Source organism: Spermophilus citellus (assembly GCF_964194105.1).
Source record: "Spermophilus citellus genome assembly, chromosome: 6".
NCBI classification, from domain to species: domain Eukaryota; kingdom Metazoa; phylum Chordata; class Mammalia; order Rodentia; family Sciuridae; genus Spermophilus; species Spermophilus citellus.
Genome location: NC_138187.1, coordinates 84,929,857 through 84,956,172, shown reverse-complemented (window position 1 = coordinate 84,956,172; position 26,316 = coordinate 84,929,857). Strand labels below are relative to the sequence as shown.

Here is a 26,316-nt window from a genome sequence, read left to right as displayed (position 1 = left end):
AGATATTTAAAGACGGGACTTCCTTCATGTTCTTTGGACACGTAGGGCCAACTTTGAGCTAACAGTGTCCATAGTGTGCATGTACCTGCACATGTGTTTCCTCTTCTGGAGAGTACTCAGCAGAGCAGGAGAGCCTGTGCTGTTCATTTAGCACAGATAGATTGAGAGGTTAGGGGAGCCCAGGTCATGTCAGAGTACAAGCCTAATGCTTTGCTTTTCTTTCTTTTTTCTTTTTCTTTTTTTTTTTTTTTTTGTGTGTGTGTGTGGTCCTGGGCATTGAATCCAGGGTCACTCAGCCATTGAGCCATATCCCCAGCCCTTTTTTATATTTTATTTTGAGATGGGGTCTTACTAAGTTGCTGAGACTAGCTCTGAACTTGTGATCCTCCTGCCCTCAGCCTCCTGAGTCACTGGGTCTACAGGCATGTGCCACTGCCCTGTCATACCTTTCCGTAGCATGCTCCTATCTCCTCTTTCCTCTTTGTCTTCATTTTTAGTTTTCTTTCCACTTTCCCCTCCCACCACCACAGCGGCAGTTTAGGGTAGACACTGGCTAAATGTCTTACTAATGAGCCTTTCTGGGGTTTTCCAATAAAATACAAGGATATGAAGTTGGCAGCCCTCCTGTTAACATAACAGGCATGGGCAACACATTGAGCTAGCCCTCAAAACCCTTTTTCCTTGTAACCTGTTTGGTGTAGGGTCCTGAGGATGAACTGCCAGCCCCTGCCCGTGGGCATACATTCATTACGCTAGAGTGATTGGTGGCCTCAACTGTCATGGGAGGCAAATGTGTGTGTGTGTTTAAAACTCACATATTTCAGATTCTGTGATAACCTGAAGTTGGTTTATTTCTCTGAATGCCTCCCCCTTTTTCCCCCAAATAAAAATGATATTACCTGCATGGTAGACTTCTGAGGAATAAATTATTTATAAAATGTTGAATGTAAATTGCCCGGTACAGTAGTAGAAGAAAATAATGATGAAGAAATAGCAACAGCAGTAATGGTGTCTCATTTTGTAAGCTCTGTGTACTTCGAAAGGTTTATTATCCTAAATTTTTGTGCCGCAAAACCTTATAATGCTTCTTTTTCAACAAAGTTGCTAGAAAATATCACACACAATTTAAATAAGCATCGTATCGAGAAAGGAAAGGTTGTGGTAGAACGAGTGGTGGGGTGGGGGGAAGCAAAGATAAGCCACAGTCCCTCCGGAAAGAGTGTAAAACTTGGCAAAACAAAATTTCATAATTCAGAGTCAGAGACTGTAGAGGGCCTCCAGTAGATTCCAAACCTCAGTAATTGAAACTGTGTTCCTGGCCTTGAAGATGACAGATTCCTTCAAAAATAATTATAAGTCCAATTATCTTGCTTTGGCCCAGATCTCTATGGACATCCTGTGGGATTGTTGGACTGGTGCTGGACTATACCCAAATAGTGTGTTATACCTTGCGTTTGGGTCCCCCCCCCCAGGCATTATGTGTCATTGACATACAGACTTTACTGTATGATTTATTCTGATGGCTGACGACACCCAGTTTTGAAGATGGTGGGTTGGCATTATAGAGTAGTCCTGTGTGGCAAAGAGGAGGGGAAGTTTGCTGACTTCGAAGGCAGGAGCCCTTAGTTATTTACCTGCCCACTACACCCTGCCCAGAATGGTCACTAGTTTCAGAAGCCTGTATACAATAGCTCATTTCAGAGGAAGTATTAAGATAATTATTAGAATAGTCACAGCCTCGAAAAGGAAGTAAACATGTTCCCAACTTTCATACGCATCTACCTCTTATGTATCACCGAGGCATCCCTTATGTTCTGTTTAGTAAGGAAGTATTATAAGAATGGATACTAATTCTGAATAGGTTTTCTTGCCATATTAACGTAGTTATTATAACATAATAAAATAAATGCAGTTTGTTCTTTTTACTTTCTGTGATCTTCAAAGATTCTCTTTCAAATTGGATTAGCTTAAGTTGGGTGTTTTTTGTTTGTGCTTGTATATGTGGTTTAAAAAAAAATATGAAGTTATTAAAAAGAGACTGTGAGCCAAAATGTTTGCATGAGTTAAGAAAAATCAATGAGAAAACTGCTTAATTTGTGTACTCCCCTGCTGTGCTAGAAATAACACTTTCCCTTTGCACTGCCATTAGAGAGAAAATGGAGCAGTCTGGTTTCATTGTCTAGATGGAATCAAATACCTCAGTGGGGTAAAACAGGAAATCAGGCCTTAGCTTTTTAATCTTTTATAAGACATTCATGATCCATCCAGGTAGTTACATTTTGTAATTCAGGACCATTTTGCAGTTTCTCTTCGGGATTCAACTATAACTTGCTCACTGCAGGCAAGAAGGCCAGTTAACCAGGAAAGGCTAAGGAGGGCCTTTCTCTGCCTGTTCTGCCCGAGGTGTTCTCCCTACTGTAATGAGAGTGTTGCGGGCAGTTGCAGTCTCCATCTTTCCATCCCTAAGTGAAGTCAGCCTGTCCCACCATGTGTCTCAGTAAGCCCCACCTAGATTTGAAGCTGGTGGCTACTGAGTAGGATCTACGAGAGAACATCCGAAAAGCACTTGGAGGTGTTTTGTAAGGGGTTAGACGGATCCATAAACGTAAAATAGGATTCCAAGCATCGGCCATCCTACCTGCCACATTGCCTCCACCTGGTTTCTGTGCAGTTGAGTCAGCAACCTGGCTAGACAGGAGAAGTAAACGCAGTTTCCAAGCCCAGCCTCTCTCCTCTCTCTGCCAGCCGAGCTGCTGCATGCGATGCTCTTTGTGAAGTGGACATCTGTCTAATGGGAACTGGATTGTGACCACCAGTTCATTTCACACAGGCCACCATACAGCTGCCAGATGGTGACAGGTCTTAGCTATTTTGCGAGTCCAATCCGAGTTGTGCTCAACTCTAGAGGTGGAAAACATGGGATCCTTCTACCATGCCCATGTCCCTGCCACAGAAATCCATCTAAGGACCTCGGCTTTGCTCTAATCTCTATGAAGGAAGGAAAAAGACTTAAGGAAAGGTAATGACTAAATTAAAGACATTTTTTTAATCGCATCTTTTAGGCTTTCCTCTCCACCTAATTGCACTCTAATCTGTATTTAGGAGCACAGTTTTTAAGTGGGACATGTCAGGCTTTCATGCCACAGATTAAGTTCCAAGGCAAATAAATTTGTGACAGCTTAAGAGGCGAAAAGAAGAGTCTTTGTCAAATGGCTGAGTTTGATTGTTTAACCTAGACTAATCAGTAGTTGGAGGGCCTGCCATGTGTCTTGGGGATGACTGGGAAGCCGAGGAGATAAGAGAGGGCCCTTCGCTTTGTGGCTTTTCCCTTCTTCTGCATGAGCTGTAGAGCTGCGGGAATGGATGTGGCACTGTTGGTTGGGCTGCCCTAGCAACACAGAATGCTGTGTTGACACATATTCCGTCACGTGTTTGCAATGAAAAGGCTGCATTTTTAAAACACTTCAAAGTCAGGAAACCGTTAAACCATATCACATCCTCCCTGGCCCTCCATCCACTTCCCCCTCTACCCTCAGGAAAATTGCCCCCATTTGATAGAAAAGGAACTTGAGACAAAGATGAAGTGGTGTATTTGAGAAAAGCTTATAATCCCAAGGAAAATTGCTGATCTAGTCTCAAAATTTAACACATCCTTCAGGATAATTTTTAAGACTTCCACTTCTTTTCCCTAAACCATATGTATACCATATGACCTTAGATCTAAGTCCTTATATTGTCTTTGGAGTTCAAAAGACAATTTAGACTCCTATTTTTCTCTCCTGGCATTCATTCAAATAAAAGTAGGCACATAATACTGTACTGTAAAAAATCAAAGCTCCAGGCACACTTTGAAAATCTTTCAGAATTTATATCATTCATTTTCCTAAGTATCTTTCATGCGGCCAGCTTAAACTGCTTGTTAGAAGATGGTGTTTTTTGTATCGCTGAAGTTCTGTGCCTAGGTCTGTGCCTAGCTCAGTGCCTTGTGCAGAGAAAGCATTCAAAATTAGCCGTAGATTGAATGAAGTCAACACTGCCTTTCTATGATCTGGCACCTACATATTTACTCCCGAAAAGCGAAGAGATGAATGTATTTTAACAGCCTATGTGCTGGACCATGTGCAGTGTCCTGAGGATACAAAGTCAAAAGATGTGGCTCAGGTCCACAGGGCCCTCAAAGTCTTTAGGTCCGATACACCAGGCTGGCAAGGAAACAGACTCAAACATTCTTCCTCTTGTTTTCTTGTTTTCTTCTTCTTCTGAAAGCTCTATGACCCAATAAAGGTTAAGAACAGTTACACAGTTTCAGTGTACAAACAGGGAAGGAGCATTAGTTCATTAACTTATATAGGGTCTGGTTCAGAGTGTATCACATGACCAGATACATGCTTAACATCAAGCCTTCAAGCAGTGAAACGTATTAGGTGCTGGGAAAGGTTGCCACCACCCTTAGCTCCCCCCAAATTCCAACACAAAACCTTTCACTCTGTTCTCAGTCCCCTATTGTGTCTCTCACTCCCAAATGTGTGGGGTTGAGATGTTTCTTTTCCTTTTTTACATGGGGGGTGACCAGAGGCAGTTACTGGGGATTGAACCCAGGGATAGTCTATCACTGAGCTCCATCACCAGCCTTTCTGTTTTACTTTGATCCTCCTGCCTAGTCTCTGAGTTGCTAGGATAACAGGCGTGTGCCCTCACTGGCCTGAAATGTTTCTGATGTGAGCTTCTATTTCTTAGCCTATTTCAGTCCTCAGACATTTGTGGCCAGGAGGAGGAACCAAAAAAAAAAAGGTCAAGGGAGTGAGAGTGAGTTTAAATAATTTGTAAAACTCCATGCACATGTTATATTTGGGTGTGTCCTTTTCCTGGCTGGGGTTCATCTCCATGCCATGTTCAGCTGCCTACCAGATAAGATGCCCCAGCTTCCAATGAAACGATGACAGAGTCGGCTGGTGCTAGAGATGACAGGCGTAGTGGTGGTGGCTGAGAGCAGGGCCTTGGAGATGCATGCGTGGCCTCTCGACCCTCCTCCACTGCCTTTTCTTTCTGACCTGGAACAAGTGGCTCAATTTCTCTGCACCTCAGCTTCCTCATCTGTAAAAATGAATAGGATGGTTACACAGGTTAAGTGAGGTAATATACAGAGAGATCTTGAGAACAGTGTCTGGCCCCAAGGGAACTATAACTATGGCCCGTCTACACCTGATTCGAAAACCCATGTCTCCTGGCCACACCTCTGGACATAGCCCTCATGCAAGACGGGTTGTTCTTTCAGTAAAAGTGCCATCACTCCTTAGAAGCAGGGACGGTACTAATAATAGCAGCAGCACTTGCATGGAGTGCTTGCCAGGTTCTGTACTGTGGGCTCAGTATCCACTGTTATGTATCCTCACGATAATCCTATGAGATAAATATTATGCCCATTTTATGAGGGAGAAAACCAAAACCTACAAGACTGATTCATCTAAGTAAGTGGCAGATGTAGAATTTGAGTATAAGTGTTCATCTCTGAGTCCCTACTCCTCCCCATTGGGTGGTTCTGGTTCTGTTGAGCCTGCAGGATGCAGTGGAACATGGCTCTGGCCCAGTGATTGTTATTACTGAAATTATATTTCACTTCAGGGTGCATACTCTTGATTATGAATTCCTTGTCTTTGATACCTGTTTTCCTGCCACTTAGTGCCAGTAACGCCTGCTGAGCTGTTTTGAATTGTGGTCAAATGCTTCTTGGACTTCTTGGGCACTTAACCTGAGTCCTGCCATTTCCGCTCCCTAGAATCAGTCCTTCGCAGTCCTGATTGTTTATATCCTGATTTCTCAAAATCCAGTGCAAATATCATTTCACTCTTCCTCCTGGATTCCCCATCAGAGCACGTCCCACTTGGTTGAAATTCCCAGAATGGTTTGTGCCCCTCACTATATATACACAATGTCTGTATCAGGTTGTGGTCTGTGCACCTTGTTTGAAGTTTGAGCTTCTTGCAATTGGGCTATTTAAGTCCATCGCTGCACCTTGTAGACCGTCGAAGAACTTGATCCAAAACCTTAAAACAGCAACGAACACATGTAGATCAAGTGAAGGCAAAGCACTGAAGGGAAAGGGGTATATTTTTTCCACCAGCTCCTCTGCCCGTCTTTCCTGCATTGCGGAGCACGGTGAACTAGAGCAGCCCCCTGTTGCATTCCTGGTTTTGAGTCAGCTGGTGGGCACTCTATGGAGCATGAAAAGATATTGTTTCCAATGAAGCAGCGGAAGTAAGAGAATCGTTTTAGGGTGTCACTGTAGTGTGAAAAGCTTTGACATTTAAAGTAAAAGAAGGAAGGAGAAAAACAGTTCCCTCCATAGTTGGAATCTCTTCCCAGTGCCGGCTCCGAGCCCTCTCAGCAGCATGCTCACCTGAAATCCCGCCAGACTTACAGATGTTTCCTTTGGCTCCAGCGTGAAGAACCACACTGCAGTTCTCAGGAACATTTCTATTCTGGCAGGGACGGAGGTAAAGGGTGGGGGCGGCCGGCACACAGAGAAATGACTTCATAGGTCTTGCCCGTTTCTAGTTTCTCCGATCCTGTGGAGCACATGGCCTTTCTCCTCTGAGTTTTCATGCATCACGTTATTCTCCGGGTGCCAACACATACAACCTTTTTATGAGGCTATGAAAACTCCACTTAACTGAGTGCATATTTGGAACTCTGCAAGACCATGATATATTTTGCCTCTGGTTGTGATGGTGGATGTTCCCTGGAGGTCATGTGTAGGTGAATGGAACCCTTCCAGATCTGAGGGATTTTTTTTTCCTCCTTTTGAGGATTCAGAGTATAATATAGTGGGAGATTTATTTTTAGGGACTAGAGAATAAATAGACTGAAGGGGGATGAGAAAGAAGTATAAAGCTGAAATAAGCACAGAGATTCCAAAGGTTAATATCTCTTGCCTCTTCTCATCCCAGGGTTTAATCTGCCCTTTTTAATTAGATATTTTGCTAGCATCTGGCTTGTCCAAAGCTGGACTTAACGGCTCTTCATTTGACCCTGTGGCTGTTAATAATACCAACTTCCTCCTATCAACTAATCTCACAGTCCTAGAGTCGTCCCCAACAGGCCTTCACAGCAGATCTTGTGATTTGGCATCTTTTATGTTTTTACAGCCATTCTGTCCTTTCCTACCACCCCTGTACAGCTTTTCTAGAGCACTGCAGTAGGATTTCAGATGGTCTTTTTGTATTGAGGCATAATTGATAAGCAGTAAGTTTCACGTACTTAAAGTGTGAAATTTGGCAGGTTTTAATAAACATGTACACCTGTGAAGCCATTGTCACAAAGTAAACTGTCATCACCCCTGGAAGCTTCCTCAAGCTCTTTTGGAATCCTCTCCCTGGAACACACTGATCTGCTTTTATCCCCATGTGCTAATTTCTGTTTCATACAACTTCATATAACTCTAATCATACGGCATTTGCTGGTTTGATTTGATGTATTTCACTCAGCATCATCATTTCAATCAATATCAGTAGTTCATTCTTTTTTAGTGCTGAGTAGCATTCCGTTGAATGGATATACCACAGTTTTTCAGTTTATTGGTTCTCCTTTTGTTGCCAATTTGTGATCATACTTTTTAACAAGCTGTTATGAGCATTCACATGCAAGTGTTAAGAGTTAAATATCTAGGAGTGGCATGACTGTCATATAGGAGATTTATATTTAACTTTTTAAGAAATGGTCACACTGTTTTCTAAAGTCATTTTGCTCTTTTACATTCCCACCAGCATTGTCTGAGAGTTTCAGTTCCTTGCCAACACTTGATATAATCAGTATTTCTAATATTAGCCATCCAGTATGTGTGTAGTAGCATATGCCAGCATGGTTTTAATTTCCATTTGCCTAATGAATATTAAGCATATTTTCATGTATTTGACATCTGCATAACTTCCTCGTGGAAATGACAGTTCAGTTTTTTGCTCATGTTTTAATTGGGTGGTTTCTGTTTTGTTAAATTGTGAGAGTTCAGTGTAGGCTCTATATTCAAGTCCTTTATCAGATGCATATTTTACAAATGTTTGCAAGTGTCTGTGTCTTATCTTTTCATCCTCTTAATATCTATTAAAAAGCAGAAGTTTAAAATTTTCATGACTCCTTTATCATTTTCCTGATTGTGCTTTGGGTTTCATATCAAAGAAAACCTAACCCAAGCTCGTAAAGGTTATCCTCTATGTTTTCTTCTAGAAGTTTCATGGTTTTAGGATTTACCTTTAGATCTGTGATTAATTTTAAGCTAATTTTTATAGACTGTGTGAATTGTTTGTATGTCCCTTGGTCTCCTCTCCCCTGAATAATTTCTCTACTGATTGCCTTTATACCTTTACAGAGATCAATTGTCCATATGTGCCAGTTTATTTCTAGATGTCTCACCTGTTCCATTTACTCTATTTGTCTGCCTTTGCATCAGTACTATATTGTATTGGTCACCAAAGCTGTGTAACAAGTCTAGAGATCAGAAACTGATGGCCCTCCAACTTCATTTTTCCCCCAACATTATTTGGCTCTTTTGGTTCTTTGCACCTTCAAATGAATTTTATAGTTAGGCAGCTTTTATGACAAAAACATCCTGCAATTTTGTTTGGGAATGCGTTGACTCTGTACATCAATGAAGAGAATTGACAGCCATACTGAGTCTCCCAACTTATGAAATGGTATATTTTTCAATTTATTTGGGACTTTGTTAACTTGTTTCACGTGTATTTAGTAGTTTTCAGTGTAAAGGCCTTTACACATCCCTTGTCCACCTTAGCATCAAGTATTTATTACTTTCTAGTGCTATTCTGAATTTTTATTAGCTATTTCCAGTTGTTTTGACTGTATATAGAAATACAATTGATTTTTATATATTCATCAAATATCCAGAAACCTTGCTAAACTCACTTTATTAGTTTGAGTGGCTTTTTAGTATTCCATTAGATGTTCTTTGTAGATGGTCACATGGAGTGCAATTGAGGACAGTTTTACTTTTTCCACTTGATTTGTGTGTGTATGTGTGTTTCTTCCCTTCTTTCACTGGCTAAAATTTCCAGCACAAAGTCGAATGGAAGTGTAAGAGTTCTCATCATTGTCCTGTCCTTGATGTTAGGGGAAAATCATACTTTCATTGTTAAGTGTGATGTAAGCTGTAGGTTTTTCATAGATGCCCTTTATGGGGACATGCCTTTCTGTTCCTATTTTGCTGAAAATTTTTATCAGAAAGGCATGTTGGATTTTTTTTTTCCACAGCTGCTTTTTCCGCATCTGTTGAGATGAACGTAGGTTTTCTTTTTTAGTTTGTGAATATGGTGAATCCCACTGATTAATTTTTCTCTGGTAATCATCCTGGCATTGCTACAATACTCCTACTTCATCATGGTGATTTTATTGGTTTCTGTTGGCTCCGATTTTGTTGAGAATGTTTGCATCTGTGTTCAGGAAGACTATTGTTCTGTGTTTTCTTCTGATTTCCTTGGCTGGTTTTATTATGTAATCCTGGCCTCAGGAAGTGAGGTGAGAAATATTCTGTCCTCTTAGTTTCCTGGAAAAATGCATTTAAAGCTATATTATTATTTCCTTCCTTGTCTAGTGGAATTCATCACATAAGTCACCTGGGTTCATGGTTTCTTTGAGACGAGGTTTTTAAAAAACTACAAATTCAATTTCTTTAGGAAGCGTGGAACTATTCCGGTTGTCTATTTCTCCTTGAGTAAATTTCTCTCTTGAAGAATATGTCCCCAAGATTAAGTTGACAGCTTGTCAAATTAATTGGCATAAAACTGTGCAATATTATTTTATCCTTTATCTCTAGAATCTATAGTGATGTCATCTCTTTCATTCCTAATATTGATAATTTGTGCTTTTTTCCCTTTGTTTGATTTAAAGTTTCTTGCTTTTTTATCTACTCAAAGAACTAGTGTTTGGTTTTTGTTGATTTTATTTATTTTTTTTGTTTTCTAGTTCATTGGTTTTTTATTTTTGTTACTTTTATTTTTTCTTGTTTAGTTTGCTCTTATTTTTATTTCTAATTAAGGAATTTAGTGCTATATATTTTCCCCTTAGTACTGCTTTACCTACATCCCATAAATTCTGATGCAATTTCATTCTCATTTGGTTGAAAATATTTTCTGATTTTTCTTTTGATTTCTTTTATTCCTGCAGGGCTGTGGATTGAACCCAAGGCCTTGCATGTGCAAGACAAGTGCTCTATCACTGAGCTGCATCCTCAGCCTGTTTTTATTATTTTGAGACAGGATCTTGCTAAATTGCCCAGTCTGTCTTCAAATTTTCAGTCTTCTGCCTTGGCCTTCCAGGGAGCTGGGATTACAGGTGTACACCTCCATGCCTGGCATCTTTTGATCTTTTTTATCTGTGGATTATTTAAAGTTTATTTTCCAAATACATGAGAAAATTTTCAGAGATTATTGATTTCTAACATAATTTCACAGTGGTCAAGGAACATACATTATATGGCTTAAGAATTTTAAATGAATTGCAACTTGTTTGCCCCATAACAGGGCCTATATTGGTAAAGCATCCATGTACGTCTGAAAAGAGTATGAATCCTACTGTTCTTAGATTGAGTTTTCTATAAAAGTCAATTTGATTGATAGTGTTGTGCAAATCATCACAATCTTTACTGATTTTCTATATAGTTCTGTTAGTAATAAAGTAAAGCTGTTGGGATGTCCAGTTATCATTATAAGTTTGTCTGGTTTTCCTTGCAGTTCAGTTTTTGCTTTATGTATTTTGAAACTATTATTTGGTGCATAAATGTTTAGAATTTTTTTATCCTCTTGGTGAATTGGCTTTTATTAGTCTGAAGTGACCTTTGCTTTGAAATCTGCTTCAACTAATACAGCCACCCATCTTTCTCTTGACTACTATCAAGTGTTAAACCTTACATTCTTTCATTTTTAACCTATTTGTATCTTTATATTTCAATTGTATTTCTTATAAATAGCATATACTTGAATTTCATGTTTTAAAAAACCTCTGACAAGCACGACCTTGTAATTGGAGTTTTTAAATAATTAACATTTAATGTATGGTTGATAAAATTGGGTTTAGATGTATTCCAGTTTTCTTTATTTTTTTCCACCTAATCTTCTCTTTTCCTTTTTTTTCCTGCCTCCTTTTTGATTATTTTTTATTTCCATTTTATCTTCTTTTTTGGTTTATTGGCTATAACTGTTTTGTTGTTTTAGAGCTTGCTTTTAGTTTACTTCGCTTTTTGTGGTGCTAGGGATAGCAGACACCGGGGCACTCATCCACTGAGCTACGCCTTCAACCCTTTTCATTTTTGTATTTGGAGACAGGATCTTGCCAAGTTGTTTAGAGCCTGGTTATGTTGCTGAGCCGGCTGTGAACTTGTGATTCTCCTGCCTCAGCCTCCCCAGTTGTTGGGATCTCAGGTGTGCACCACCACACCCAGTTCAGAGTTTACTTTCAAGTAATGGTATACGTCTTCACACGTAGGATCAGAATATGACAATCATGTACTTCCACTGATCCCTTCCCAGTTTTCGTTGTTAATGTCATACATTTTACTTTTATGTGTTCTAAACCCCACAGTATCCTGTTATAATTTTTGTTTCGAAAAATACCTGACCTGGTTATGTATGTGGTTACTATTTCTTGTGTTCTTCATTCCTTTGTGTAGACAGTTATTCCCTTCTCTTGTCATTTTTCCTTCCGCCCAAGTGATTTCCTTGAACATTTTATGTATAATGGGTCATCTGCTGGTAAATTCTTTCACCTTTTGAAGGTCTCAAAACATTTATTTTGCCTTGTTTTTGAAATGTGTCTTCATTGTTAAGGTTGATGGTGGTTGTTTTCAGTATTTCAGAGATTGTGCTGACCTGTCTTCTTGCACTGTGTCTGATGTCATCCTTCTGTTTCTCCATACAAGTGTACTTCAGTCTGCTTTTAAAACATTTTCCCTTCATTACTAAGTTTGAGTGATTTATGATTATAATATGTCTCGGGTTGATTTTTTTCATATTTCTTGTGCTTGGACTTCGTTGAGCATTTTAGAGCTCTGTGTTTATTATTTGCATCAAATTTGGAAAATGTTCAGTGCTTTTGTGAGATATTTTTCCATCCCTGTTCTCTCTCCTCTGAGTCTCCAGTTACTCATATATTTGGCCCCTGGAAGTTGCCTTACAGATCACTACAGTGTTTTTTTTTTTCTTCTTCTTCTTTAAGTTCCATTTTGTCTGTTTCATTTTGAAACACAGATCATTAATCTTTTCTTTTGCAGTGTTTAATCTGCCTTTAATCCCATCCATTGTCTTTTTCATCTCAAACAATGTAGTTTTTAATCTCTAAATGTCTGACTCTCTCCACCGTCTTTTTTTTTTTTTTTTTTTTTTTTGTATCCTGGAGGTTGAACCCAGAGCTTCATGCATGCTGTGCAAGCACTCTACCACTGAGCTATATGACCAGTCCATTTTCACTTTATTTTGAGACAAGGTTCCCTAGACTGCCCAGGTTGTCCTTGAACTTGCAATCCTTTCTCAGTCTCCTGAGGTAGCTGAAATTTCAGGCATGCACCATTAGCCCTGGCTAAGTACCTACACCCAGCTCTTCTGGGAATTCTAAATTTCCCACTCTCAGCTCCCTGTTCTCAACTCAGGGAGTCTAATAGGTTCTGCCCAGCTTCCACACCCCTGTGCTGTGTCTTGGAAACTCTTTCAGGGAGGTAACCTGTTTTCAGGCTGAGAGATTATCCTCCTAGGCCTGAAGAAGAAGGCTGATCTTAACTTCCTTCTTTGGGTTCTCTTTTCACAGTGCCTTCCTATTTATCCATAGGAATCACAGTGCATAGCCATCACTGAGGTACATGAACTTTTAGTGGCACCACATTACCTGACAAACACACCTTCAATTCCTGGGCCACATTTTCCAGATCTCCCTTGAAACTCTCTAGTTTCCTCTAGCTCCTGTTGCAGCCTTCATTTCCAGTTCTGTAGACCTAGTAGCTGGAATTCCTACACTCCTTCTTTCTGTTGATGGCTCACCTTTCTTTAGGACTTACCATTTTATCAGCCTCTTCAAGTCGAAAATGATCTCATTACGTTTTGGTTCTGGAATGTCCCCAAAGGTTCGTGTGTTCTGAGGTGGAGCTTTGGGGAAGCAATTGAATCATGAGGTCTCTGACCTCATCCTTGGATTAATTCATTGATGACTGAATGGACCTCTGGGAGGTGGGACCTAGTTGGAGGATGTGGGTCACTAGGGGTGTGCCCTGAAAGGGTTTATCCTCTCTCCACCACTTTGTCTCACTCTTGGCTGCCATGAGCTGAATAGCTTTTCTCTGCCACACCCTTCTACCTCAGGCCCAGAGCAATGGAGCTGGCCCATCATGGACAGTAACCTCTAAAATCATGGGAAAAAAATCAATAGCTTCTTTTTTTTTTCAAGTTGTTTGTGTCAGATATTTTGCTCAAAGCCATAGAAAGTTGACTAACACACCCTTCTTTGTCCAAACTCCCAGAAAAGTTTATATGCACCTCTTTATACAGCCTTTCACTTGTTACCATGCATTAAGTGATTTATGCACAAGTCTTATTTTCTGTATCTATAAATCCATTGAGGGCTGAAGTTGTAGCTCAGTGGTAGAGCACTTGCCTTGCAAGTGTGAGGCACTGGGTTCAATCCTAACACCACATAGAAACAAATATGGCATTGAGTTCATATACAACTAAAAAAATAAATAAATCCATTGAGGAAAGGATTCATGTCTCATTTACATGCTGTTAGAATCATATAATGTGTATATAGTAGGTGACCCATGTATGTCCATTTAACTTGCAATTATTGAAAGTCTTGGGAATGAATATTGAATAGGTATTGGTGAAACTCTAGCCTAATGATGATGAATATCTTAGGCTAAAAGTACCTGGGGAGATTCAGTTGTCTATAGGATGTTTTAGTCCTGCTCATAACATAGCTGACTATCTCTCCTGTGTGTCTCGGGTTACAAAGAAGAATTTTCCTTTTCCCTTTGAGAGAGTAAACTCTAAAAGCAAAGGTATTTATTTTTCTATATTTGTATTCCTACAATACCCCCACTCCACACTCCATACCTGGTTCAAGAAATGACTGTTTAATTACAGAGTAACTCTCAACAGGAGGAATTTTCAAAATAGTTATTCTTAAAAAAAAATGCATATAGTAGCCATGGAAGTGGCTAGGAGAGCCTTTCAGAGAGCCAAAATCTCTCTGAAATACTGAAAGCATCAAGGAAAGAGAAAACACAAAGTTAAATTCTAACTTCCAGCTTTCTCTTTTAAAAAAAAAAAAACTATTGAAATGATTCCACTTACAAGAATAACCCTTCTGTAACTGTAAATACCTGAGATAATCAACCTATAGGGAAAAATGCTTATTTATTTATTTATTTATTGGTACCAGGGATTGAACTCAGGGGCACTCAACCACTGAGCCACATCCCCAGCCCTTTTTTTGTATTTTATTTAGAGACAGGGTCTCACTGAGTTGCTTAGGGCCTCACTAAGTTGCTGAGGGTGGCTTTGAACTTGTGATCCTCCTGCCTCAGCCTTCAAAGCCTCTGGGATTACAGGCATGTGCCACCACACTTGGCAAAAAATGCTTATTTTAGCTCACAGTATTGGAAGTTTCAGTCCATGAGTGGTTTCCCTGTTGCTTTTGGACCAATGGCAAGGCAGCACATAAATCAGGACAGGAGTACATGGCAGAGGAAGCCCATTTTCCTCATGGCCAGGTGCATAAGAAAGAGGAAGAAGAGGGGTCTGGGATCCCAATATTCTTTCAAGGATATTCCTCCAATGACCAGTTTCCTCCCATTCAGCCTCTGAAATGTTCCACTACCTCCCATAGGCTAGAGACCCATCCTTTAACACATGGGCTTTGAGGACACATTTCAGATGCAGACCATAGAGGTAGAGTAGTCAAGTTCAGATAGAAGGAAAGAACAGGAGTGGTCACCAGGGGCCAGGGGAGGAGGGAATGGGAATTCTGCTCTAGTGTGTTTGGAGGTCAAATATGGGAGATGTTCTGGAGATGGATGTTGGTGATGGTTGTGCAACAGTGTCGGCATACTTAATGCCACTGAACTACACCCTAAGAATGCTTTAAGTGGTAAGTTTTGTTACAAGTGTTATATCAGAATAAAAAAGAAAAAAAAATCCATTGAAGTCTGGCCTCATTTATAGAAAATTGTAGGCAAATCTGGGTTTGGATTTCAGTTCCCTAAGATTGGACAAGCCATTTATCCTCTCTGAATCTGTTTCCTGTATTGAAACATGTCTCATCAGGTGCCTGTAACATGGGCCTTCATGAGGGTTCATCGACTTCTTTGCAGCTTCATAGAGAATGTTCTGTTATTTAGACATTTCTGTGTTGGTATTGGGCTTGGGGAGTAAAGGGGCAGGGTGGCATCTTGAGAAGGGTAGTATTCAGTTTATTTAAACCCGTAGAAGCCAAGGCCTGTGTCCTCAAGTTTATAAGCAGCTGCATCACACCATAGAACCCCAAGTCTAGTCTTGGGAGGTCTCCAGGCAAGAGATTCTCTGAAGTGTCACCTGTTATTGTACTGGGTCAGAGACCACTGAACCAGGACATGCCCTGGGAGGCAGCTGCCACCATGGTGGTCTCCAATAAGTGACCTATCAGGGGGAACAAAATGAGGACACTACCTTGAAATCTGGAGTCACCAAGTTCCTAGGAGAAACCAGAGCCTGGCGTTGACCCTCTGCCTGCCCTTGCGTTTCACGTTAAGTGTGGTCTCCTAGGTCACGTGCTTCCTAGTTTTCTTATTGCCAAAGGTTAGACTCTCCACATTTTCAGATTTCACTTAAATCACTGTTAACAGTTGTTCCTTTGGTATTTAGATTTCTGAAGGAAGTGATTCTCCCAAGTCTGGATGTGGAGGAGGGAGTGTTGCATGCAAAGGCTGTTTCTCTGGTTTAGGTTTTTCCCCCTCCCTGCCCCACAAGTTTCGTCCCTGTCCCTGTGTCACTTCTACTTCTTAGCAACTTGACAGCCTGGGGAACTTTCCTAGGTTATGCTGTTTGCCCAGAAGAGCCAATTAGTAGTGAGGGGTTGTCACTGCTCATGTCTGGCGTCCGGTGCCTTCGCCAGTGTTCTTTTCAGTTTTAAGGAGCCGGCTGTCCCACCTGTACAGCAGTGTAGCCCCTCAGGCTGGCATTGTGTCAGACTATTCCCCGCTAAGTGGTGTTTAGTCACAGTCAAGGTGGGGCCCTTCCAACACAGTCCCCAAATACTGCAGCAAGAGGCTCTGAGGAAGCACCACCTCCTAGGTAAGCATCCTGCTTCCTTGAGCTGGGAGGTTAGAGAAAAGGATGCATCTACTTGGAAGTGCCAGCCCTCTCCTCCCTTTGTCTAGTTGTATTACAGAGCACAGGCTGGTTTCAGTTCCCAGAAAGCCATTTCTGGCTTGCCAAGTAACCTTGTGGCAAAAATGTGCCACCACGGGACTGGCCATTGGAGGGAGACTGCAGTGTCAGCTGCTAATACTCAGATTCTAGATTGCGCAAGAGCTGGGCCTCCGTGGAAGTTGGCCATTCTACTTTCTCCTCCTCCATAACAACTGCCCCGTGACAGACTGTCACAACAGAAACAAACGAGCCTCCTCGTTATTTTGGAAAGGAGTCATGGAACTCGAGATCAGATCCAGAAAGTATTAACCCCCTATGGGACCAGGGAGGCCTGGCCCAGCCTCTCAAGACCCTTCCACAGGGTTGATATAAAATTCAGACCAGAGCTTGACGCCCATTGGTTTTTCCACCCTGTCTGTATATTAGAATCACCTGGGAAGACTGAAGAACAGGAACACCATCTCCTGAGCCCACCCTCGGGAATTCTGACTTAACTTCTCAGGCAGGATCTGAAGATTTTCTGGTGATTCTGATGCGCAGCTGGAGTTTAGAAAGACCAAGATAGGCAAGGCGAGAAGGCGTGGATAAATTGTTTGGTGTGCCGTGATTACATTCTCCACTCCTTTTGGTGATGTCTAAAAACTTTTAACCTTCCTCACATAAAAATATGTCATTAGTGGCTGTTTTTTTTTTTTTTTCCTTAACGTTGTCACCTCAGGTCATTTTTTAAGTGAGAATTAGCCACCACTGTTCACAGCCCTGAAAGCAAATATCCTCAAATCTTCAGCCCCTCCCTGGGCTTCCAGTGAGTTCTCTGAGGATCCTAATAGTTGTTCCCTTGGAAGGCCGGGTGGAGGGCAGTTCTTGGGAACCCTGAGGAGCTGGGTCACAGTAATTGCTTCCTAGTTGGAAAACTCTCAAGGGCTTTTTCAGAGGGCCAAGTGCCAACTCTAAGGCTGCAGGGTGAGGACCGGTTTTGACAGATAAGGTAGTTTGTTTCCGTTTCAGGTCTTATAGCTGAGTGTCTGTAGGAGATCACAGGTTTATGTGAGTGTGAAGTTACACAGTGACATGATAAGTGCAGTAATTATATTTAAATGAGTACAGAGGAAATTTTCACCACAAACTACATTAACTGAAGAAGGTTCTCTACAATGGGATGTAATTGAATAACAGTGAGATCCCTGTTCCTGCTATTGCCCTCCCAGCTCTGCCTGGGCTGGTGCCATCTTCAGCTGAGCTTTCCTGTTGGTCTCTGGGGATTCGCATTCAGAGGCAGAGAGGGAATCACACCTACCTAAGGGTGATTTTTAGCAATCGAGATAACACTTCTTGAAGGGTTCAGAATCGCTTTTGCTATGAGGAAGGATTAATGCAGGTTTAACCCGAAGAATGTGATTATTTATTTTTTTGTTTGTATGCCAGGGATTGAAACAAGTCCCATTCCCAGCCCTTTTAATATTTTATTTAGAGACAGGGTTTCACTAAGTCACTTGGGCCCTCACTAATGTGCTGAGGCTGGCTTTGAACTCACAATCCTCCTATCTCAGCCTCCTGAGCTACTGGGATTGTAGGTATGCACTACCATGCCCAGCGAATGTGATTCTTTTAAGACATGATATGATCTGGTGGGTGTTTGCAAGACCCACTATTGCAACTATATTTTTTTTATTATTGGTTGTTCAAAACATTACAAAGCTCTAGAGTAGTTTTCCAAGGAATTTTAAAATGTATGTGCTTATTCAGTACTTCACATGTATAGATTTACAAAGTATCAGTTTATAGTACAATTCTGGGAAAAAGGCTGAGGAGGTCCAAACCTTCATTCTCTCTATGAATGTGAAAACAGATTTTCATAGGTGTAATCGTGGTCACACAGGTAGGAATTTGGTGGAACAGTATAGACTCATGATCTTACAATTCTCACTTTGATGCTCTTTTTAATTTTTTCCCATAGTGCTGTTTTGTTTACTTAAAGCTTTTAGAAGTAAAGATTTTATAAATTTAGTTTTCATTTAAAAATGAAAAAATTGAAAATTTTGAAATAGAAAATATTGGCCTTTTCTCCACAACCCAACTATACCTATACCTATACCTGAGTTTGCCTAGCACCTTAGAAACAATCAGTTCTTTCTCTGCAAAGGGGATGTCCTTAGACATTCATGGTCCAAATATTGATCACTGACGGATAGGAAGAAAAGCAAAGCAAGTTACATTAGGAGAAAATTGCCTATGTTCTTTAAATAAACCTTGCTGATCCCACCTTTGTTGTTGTTAGCAAAGGTACATGTGAAATATCAAGTCCATAGTGAATATCAGATTACACTGTAATTGTAATGGTAAATTTTAAGAGAAATTCAGTTTGATAGTGGTTTTTGAATCTGAAAGAAAGTGATGTTAGTTGCAGGCACTCGTGAATGTTATTTACCATGGAGAAGTTCAACTCCATTTTTAGTTCTGTCTGTTTTACAGAAACCAGCAATCCCTCGTGCTTTATAGGGCCATCTGGTTATAAAGATTCTGATGGCTCTTTGTTGGCCCAGTCATAATCTCAGCAAGCAATGGAAGTGAGCTTTGACCTCAGTGACCTCTGCTCCAAATTAATAATTTTCAGCGGGCCACTTTTAGGTATCCTGTAGCATGAGGCCCATCCCAGCGTGACGGGGCGATAATGCTTTCCCCTGCATCGTTGGGAAGAAGCTTCCGAAGTGCCCTTTTGGAAACTGTAGAAATCTATATTTATTATCAGTGCTCTGCTATGAACTTAAACTCACCTCCTGTCACACCTCTAGGTGTGACAATATTTCTCATTCTGTAACAACAGAGTAATGTCACACTTGGCACTTTTACTGTCCTTTTCCTAGAATGTCCCCAAAGTGCTTTCTGAGAGTGTTAACTGCTATTTGGCTCATTTTTCTGTGCCAGAGAGAACAGAAACGCAGCAGACACCAGGGAGAGATTTAGTGTGCAGTAGGTCATTCCAAAGGCAGCGAGTAAAATTCGGTATTCCCTGATTGCAGCTTTTGCGGTTTTGCTACATGAGGTCAAGAGGTCCTGGAGCCATGCTCAGGTGCCATTTCTTCTTTATCTCTCACTCTTCCTTAATGATCAGACAGAACCCTGCCACACCCCTCCAGGCCAATCACAGTGCTGGTGTAGAGTAGTGTCACTGAAGGAAATGGGGCAAAAGAGAAATTGTACTTAAGGTCTGGGCTGGCATCTGATTGGAATTTGGACAGCAATTAATTTGCCATCACCTGGGTGTACTGAACCATCCCTGTTAGTGGACCTGTGTTCTTTCTGGAGGAGGAGGGAGAAAAGGATCCATAACCCAGTGGCAATCTCCAGCCCGGTGGCATTTTATATGAACTGGCACTGGTATGCTAGATATCGTTTATCTTCTGACTCTTCGTTCCACATTGCCTCCCACTTGAGGCCGAGAACGTTACAGCTGTGCCAACTAGTGGGTGGAAAAATAGCCTTATTATTAACCTAAGTTGAAAACATAATGGCTTTTTGAATGTCTTCATTCACTGATGTGGTCCCACAAAATATTAATACTCTTTCTTGAACATCGCAGAACAGACTCTCTATTTAAACCTCCTTTGTCCACATCTCCGATGAAAGAACACCTCATGGGAAAAATTAGCCCCTTGAAAATTGCTTTTATCCTTGGTATTTGCATATAATTTGAATTCATAATTGGCCTCTTTTTATTGGTTAGCAGCTGTATTATCATATAAATTCATGCATATGTAATTTAGAGTCATTTAGACCTATCTTCCCACAGTCACCCTGGGAAGCGCAGGAGTATCGGCAACCTCTCTTTAGAGGAAGAAAAGAAAGACATGGAGAAACTAGCTGAGAGCTGCTTAGTGTCTGCTGTGGGAGAGTCAGATTTTTAAACCAGGGAATCTGGATGCCCTGTTTGATAACAATTTATGTTTGAATAGAATTCATTTATAAATAGGGCCTTTTCACATCGTTCTTTCCTTGAGTCCCTGGGTTGGCACAGAGAGAGGGCAGGGTGGGGATTAGCATCTTCCTTTTACACAGAAAATGAGTCTGCAGTCAGAGGGGGTCAGTGACTTACCCAAGCTGCAGACTTGGGACTGAGGCCTTTGTAGCTCTCTGGCTGCGCTCTTTCCCCCACATCTGGGGGACTGTGGCATCCAGGACCCTTCCATTGTAATGTACAGCACCCACCTGTGTAAAACAGGTTTTGTGACTTAAGTCGCATCCATTTTCATCTCAGGTTTCGGTTCCCATAAAATAAACAGATTCTAGGGTAACCAGTGGCCCCTTATCAGATGTCACAGGGGAAAAGAAAACAATCCCTTTTTTTTCTTTCTTTTTTTTTTTTTTTTTTGCTGTTCTGAGAATACAATGTAGCATCCAGGTCGCTGAAGACTGCCAATGAAAGCAGTAGCAGCATTTATTGGCCAGCTCTCAAGGAGCCACTTTTCTTTTAAACAATACACAGTGGAAGGAACACAGACCGTCCTTTGGGCTGCTTTGCTTGATACACCAAAGAGAATCTCACTTCTGTTTGGCTTGCATAGTGGCAGTGAGAACAGGGCCCAACTTTCTATTTCCTAATGGGTGTTTGATTCCTAGATGTATGTAGACAAAATCTGTCCCCATTTCCTGCTCGCTGCGTAGCTTATTGATGACTATTGATTGCCGAGTTTAATTCGCTTCCTTAAGAAATAAGACTCTTCTGTGTGTTTTTGATGCTGGCAATTTTATTAAGCTATTTCTTTGTGTTTTTTTTTATTACTCTTCTAAAAGCGTGTTTTCATGGCAGCTTCCAGACAGTTGCAGAATACTGTCTTTTTCAATATGAAGTTGGATTAAAACTTATAGGAACTGTCACCTGGTAACCAGACCCCCATATAACTATGTCAACATTCACCAGTGATTTATTGCCTTAAATTGGAGTCAGCTGATTTGTAGCTCCATCATTTTTAACTCTGCAGGGTTAATCTGGAACCTGCTGGTACACATGAAATAGTTGTTTTATCTGCTCTTCTAAGACTGATGAAATGTTTAAAAGATGGCTGTATAATCAGTCCATTATCTCCTGGTGTTTCTGCTTATTCTGTTCCATGTGGCAGTGTACCATCTCAAAAATAATTATCCCACTGTAGTTAATGTGAGAGTCACAGGTAGCGGCTGGTAAAAGCTGTATTCATCAAGCCCTTTGTTGAATCAGATGGTTCTGTTTTGTTATCTTCTTCAAGGGAAACGTGGGCTAGAATGGTCAGGCTTCCTGAAATCTAGGGCAAGACCTAGGAGAAAGAGTGCCTGTCTATCGCCAGTGTCATCTTCTACCTTTGATCTTTCATGTTTAGATAAACTTGATTGGACTAGGCTTTCATTCACTCATTTAGGCACAGGTAAGCCCCTTGGAAATAAGATGTTGATGCTTAGAGTTTTGTTTTGTTCTGAAAGCAATCAAAAGATATCCACAGTTCTAGAATGTGGATTTTTTTAAAAAAATTCTAGACCATTTTTAACATTCTACCTCCCAAGCAAGCTATTGAAGGAAACCTGAAAGGAAGCATCATATGGTCTGCTTAAGACCTAGCATTTTCTACAAAGCTCATATGAAGGAAACACATCATAGGGATTTTTCCCTGTAATTTATAGTCTCTAGGGATAATTATTCCTGTTTACAAAGATGTCAGCAGTAATTGGTAGACAATTATAGATGTTTCGAGGAAGACCTGGGACTTTTATATGAAGTTCTACTTATTAGATTACACAGCCTGTCTTTGAACAGAAAGTAGAACAAGAGTTTCTCAGTTAATAAAGGAAAGGTACAATGAATTGTGTCATGGGGTAATTCTTTCCTCTTGGACTAAGGATAGCTTACCTGTAAAGCAACCAGGGGGTCCTGAGGGCAGGGGTTTATAGAATCCACAGGAGAGGAATGCCCTATTTGTATGGGTACACAGTCATAGGACTATTTTCTTACAGATGAGAAGTCATCAAGTAAAAAATTGTTTTATTAAATCTCAATAATATGTCGTCTGGCCAACCTCTCTAGCTGGAGATTCGTTGAAAGCCCCTGGTTGAGAAGGGAACATGCAGTGCTTCCGCTTGTTTCTCTGAGGTTTTTCTTCCTTTGCCTGATTCAGTTGCCAGGCATCTCTTGGCCCCTTTTCCTTACCCTCTTGAATATATAGCTATCACTTCCAAACAGACTCTTAGCCCTCCAGCCAAGATCTTCTTCTGTCATTACTTGAGTATGAGCTACGCTTGCTCTTGCTGCCTGTCCAGAAGTGCCAGACAGAAGTAGACGTGGAGCTAGCATGCAGAAAAGGCCCATGTACTACGTCCTGTCTGGGTTTGTTTGATGCACCTAGCCTAGGAAGAGGTGGAGAGACTGCTCTTTCTGCCTCCTGCCTTGAGCATGTCTCATCTTGAAAAATATGGTTAACTACATGGAGTTTGTTTCTAGTAATAGTTGAGTAGGCCCTCTAGACCATTCAGCTTGTTAGAAGTAAAAAAGACATCAATATTTCAAAAGCTGACAAATGAGGAGTTAGCCTCAATGGCTAGAAATGTAGACTACAAAATTTTTTATTGTCTTCACAAGTCTTTCATTGCTTCTCTTAAACAGCAGAACTGAGGGAAGTCTGATCATAGAACAAGGGGTGTTAAGAAAACTAATGAGATAAAAACCAGTCAGAGCCTTTAAGCTTCACATAACCTGGAAGTGTCCTAGTTGGATGGCCTGAATTTCTCACCTGGGAACTTTCCAGAGCAGCCAGTACCCAGATATGCCTCGATATTGATGTCACAAAACTGGGTCATAAGAGTATGCTCCAGAGAATATATTTTAGACCAAATCTTCTAGGGACAGATTTTTAAGAGGCCTTCTGGATTTCTAGTTGTAGTTGAGAATACCACAACTTTTAATGTGGTGTTAAACTCCATCCAAATTTTCCAGATACCACTTGAAGGGTAAGAGATCAGGTCGGGAGAGTGTGCGACCTGTGGGACCACTATTGATGTTTCACACAGTATTCAAGAACCAGCTAGCCTGTGTGATTCCCATCCTGCCTACAAGTGTTCTGAGTCACATTCACATTTATATGTAGGAGTGTTTCTTATATTCAACCCCTACTTTACCTCAATTCCAAATGCTAATTTTTCTTTGCTATAGAATATCATAATGGTATAAGAATACTACAATGGCATAAGGCTAAGAACATCTTCTCAGAGCAAAGATACTTTGTATTCTTTACATTGTTTAAATTTACATGAAAACCCATCCAGGGGGGATAAAGAAGAAAGAGGAATATATTAAATTCCTATAGTACCAGTGCTCCTGATTTTCATAGCATGCCCCATATCTGTCATGTGTGGGCAGGGACGTACTTCCATGAATACTTTGGAGGGATTTAAAGCAATTTCAGAGCTACCTAGGCAGCAAAGGGACTTGAAAACACTACTTACTAGCTCTCGCCTTACTCAGGGAAATCAGGAGAAATGGTACCAGAGACCCCTGGTCCTTTGCCGAGTAGGCCCAGACTGCCCGGGACGTCTCTAGGTCAGACTTCTGTACCCCTAGCCAGGCCTGCCTGTCTAGATCCCAGAGTTATCTGAGATCATGAGCCAGTCAGGGAAGCAGTAGAGGAAGGGATAAGTCTGAACTGATAGATCAGCACTTTGAAAAATAGTAATAAATGGGAGAAAACAAAAATTAACTTTGAGCTTTTTTTTTTTAATGGGTTAAATCTTCCCACTCAAGTTTTTTCCTGTGAGCAAATGAAATTTAAGAATTGCTCATTAACAAGGATGAAATGTTTGGTAGATGTGCCTGTAGAAGTCTATTTCCCTCTCAACTCCGTGAATTTTAACAAGTGGTTTGTTCAAAAGAGGATGTTCTCACCAAGAACTGAGAAACACAAGTTGAGGGTACTGCTTGCTTCAGCTACCTAACTTCTCTTCAGCCGTTTACCAACTTTAATATTCTGAAACCAAATTGGATCCTTCTGCTTTGTTTTTAACTAACCATTTTGGAGTAGTCTCCAGAAAATGTGCTGAAAGTGTGAGACAGACACGGCACCCACATGCTAAGTTGTTATTATGTCAGCTATATTTTTGTTGTGTGTGCTTTTTCCAACCACCAGGTATTACATTAATCAGTATAGGCTAAACTATAACAAGTAGACCCCAGGGTAGAAGTCCATGTCCTGCTCATGTCAAGAGTCCTTCATGGATATTCTTGGTTGGTGGGCAGCTTTCCTCCACGTGATGTTGCAGGGATCCAGGCTTCTTCATCCTTTGGCTGTGCCATTTCCACCTACCCAGAAAGAAAGGAAGGAAAGTGTGAAAGGCTGTCACATCTGCTCTATTAAGACCCTGGCCCTAGAGCAGCCATTGTTACTTTCACTTGCATTCCCTTAGAAGGTACATGGTCACACAACTAGTAAATGTGGTGTCAGCACATGCTCTGGCACTTGTGGAAGAAGGGAGTGGATTTTGGTGGACAGCTGATTGTCTGGGCCCCAGCTGTCCTTGGTTGTAGTATTTCTGAGACTCCCTAGAGGCTTAGAACCCAGGGGATGCTGTCCTACAGACTTCCAGGCCTTTCTCCTTGAAAGCCTGAGACAACTGCATTGTCTTGGATACAAGAATTTGTTTTTATAAAAACATTCCCAATAACTATTATTTTCAGGGAAGACTGAGAAATATGGTTTTAGGAGGCAGCTAGATTTTGGAAAGGGAATTGTACATTTGTCAGAGCCATCTTCTGTGAATCCTGTGCTGTATGGAATCGTGGCAGACTGAGTGAGTGAAGCTGATTGCTGGCACCCTTACTGATCTGTGGTCAGACCTGGAGTGTGGCTTGCAGGACTCCTGCAGGAACAATACCAATGTGTCTGCTCCTACCTGAATTTTTCCTTGACTAGCTCTTCCATTTAGGTGACTAGGCAACCACGCATTTTGACATATGATGATTTTTGTGGTATATATCACCCAATACTTGGTATATATATCACCTTACCTCATTGTATAAGATTGACTTGTAATATGAAGTCTTAGAATATTTTTCTCAAGTTGTAATGAAGTCTTTTTTTTTTTGTATTGGTTGTTCAAAACATTACATAGTTCTTGATATATCATATTTCACACTTTGATTCAAGTGGGTTATGAACTCCCGTAATGAAGTCTTTAAAAACCCCATTATGGAACTTAAAAGCATAAATCTACTGAATGAACGGTGATTGAATTTTTTTTTTTTAGCAGTGATCAAAAATTACTTATCATCCCACAAAAATGAAGGGTGGGAAACTTGTTCACTGAGGCTTCTGAACATGCCAGAAGAACGGCACCGTGTTTAGATATCTGTTTCACGGGCTTCTCACAGCACACCTGGATCCTAGATGGCCCACCCACCGCTACTCAGCAGTCACACCGCCATGTCCCTTTTGACAAATTTGCATGTGCTCAAGGAATTTATGCCACTTATACTACGATAGCCCAAGACCATTATATTGGTGAAACTAAGTCTTCCTGTCACTAGCATCAAAAGTCTTCCAGGACCTATTGGAAAGATATTTGGAATATTCACTATTTTTAGATTGCTTGAGCTATTGATCTTCTTGTTACAGAATGTAATTTAGAACTAACTGGGGGGCCCTTAGTAGAGGGAGAAAATCTCTTTTAACTACAAAGAAGTGTTATCATTTGTTATCTGCACAATTAGGAAGCAACAGAGTACACCAGAGGCTTTGTGGTGTAAGTGATCTTTGCTGCCTGGAGCTTTTAGTTCTTCACAGAGCATTTCAAAACCTGCCTTTCTTCCCTCCCCATCTTCATAATTGTGTGTATGTTTGTTTGAAATCCAAACAAGCAGTGGCCCTGAAGTCCAGAAGGGCTAACAGACCTAGACATCCATCTT

General features: G+C 40.9%; 2 protein-coding genes across 16 annotated transcripts in view; one reads left to right on the top strand and one right to left on the bottom strand.

The window, feature by feature from the left end:
- The window catches only part of CELF2 (CUGBP Elav-like family member 2), a 501,848-nt gene that overhangs the window by 348,144 nt on the left and 127,388 nt on the right, over positions 1 to 26,316 (top strand). The window lies entirely within an intron of this gene.
- Positions 3,608 to 6,495, bottom strand: LOC308651698 (uncharacterized protein). The gene is made up of 3 exons (XM_081299116.1): positions 6,398 to 6,495; positions 4,906 to 5,094; positions 3,608 to 4,268 (listed from the first exon to the last, which is right to left on the bottom strand). The coding sequence occupies exons 1-3, from the start codon at positions 6,470 to 6,472 to the stop codon at positions 4,158 to 4,160; spliced, it is 375 nt and encodes a 124-aa protein (XP_081155242.1). The 5' UTR covers positions 6,473 to 6,495; the 3' UTR covers positions 3,608 to 4,157.

Excerpts from the sequence above, each read along its gene's own strand:
- LOC308651698 (XM_081299116.1), bottom strand. The coding sequence starts at position 6,472 with ATGTTCCTGAGAACTGCAGTGTGGTTCTTCACGCTGGAGCCAAAGGAA. Across the intron at positions 5,095-6,397 it reads TAAGTCTGGCGGGATTTCAG|ATGAGGAAGCTGAGGTGCAG; the intron begins GTGAGCATGCTG and ends TCATTTTTACAG. Across the intron at positions 4,269-4,905 it reads AAGCTGGGGCATCTTATCTG|AGCTTTCAGAAGAAGAAGAA; the intron begins GTAGGCAGCTGA and ends ATTGGGTCATAG.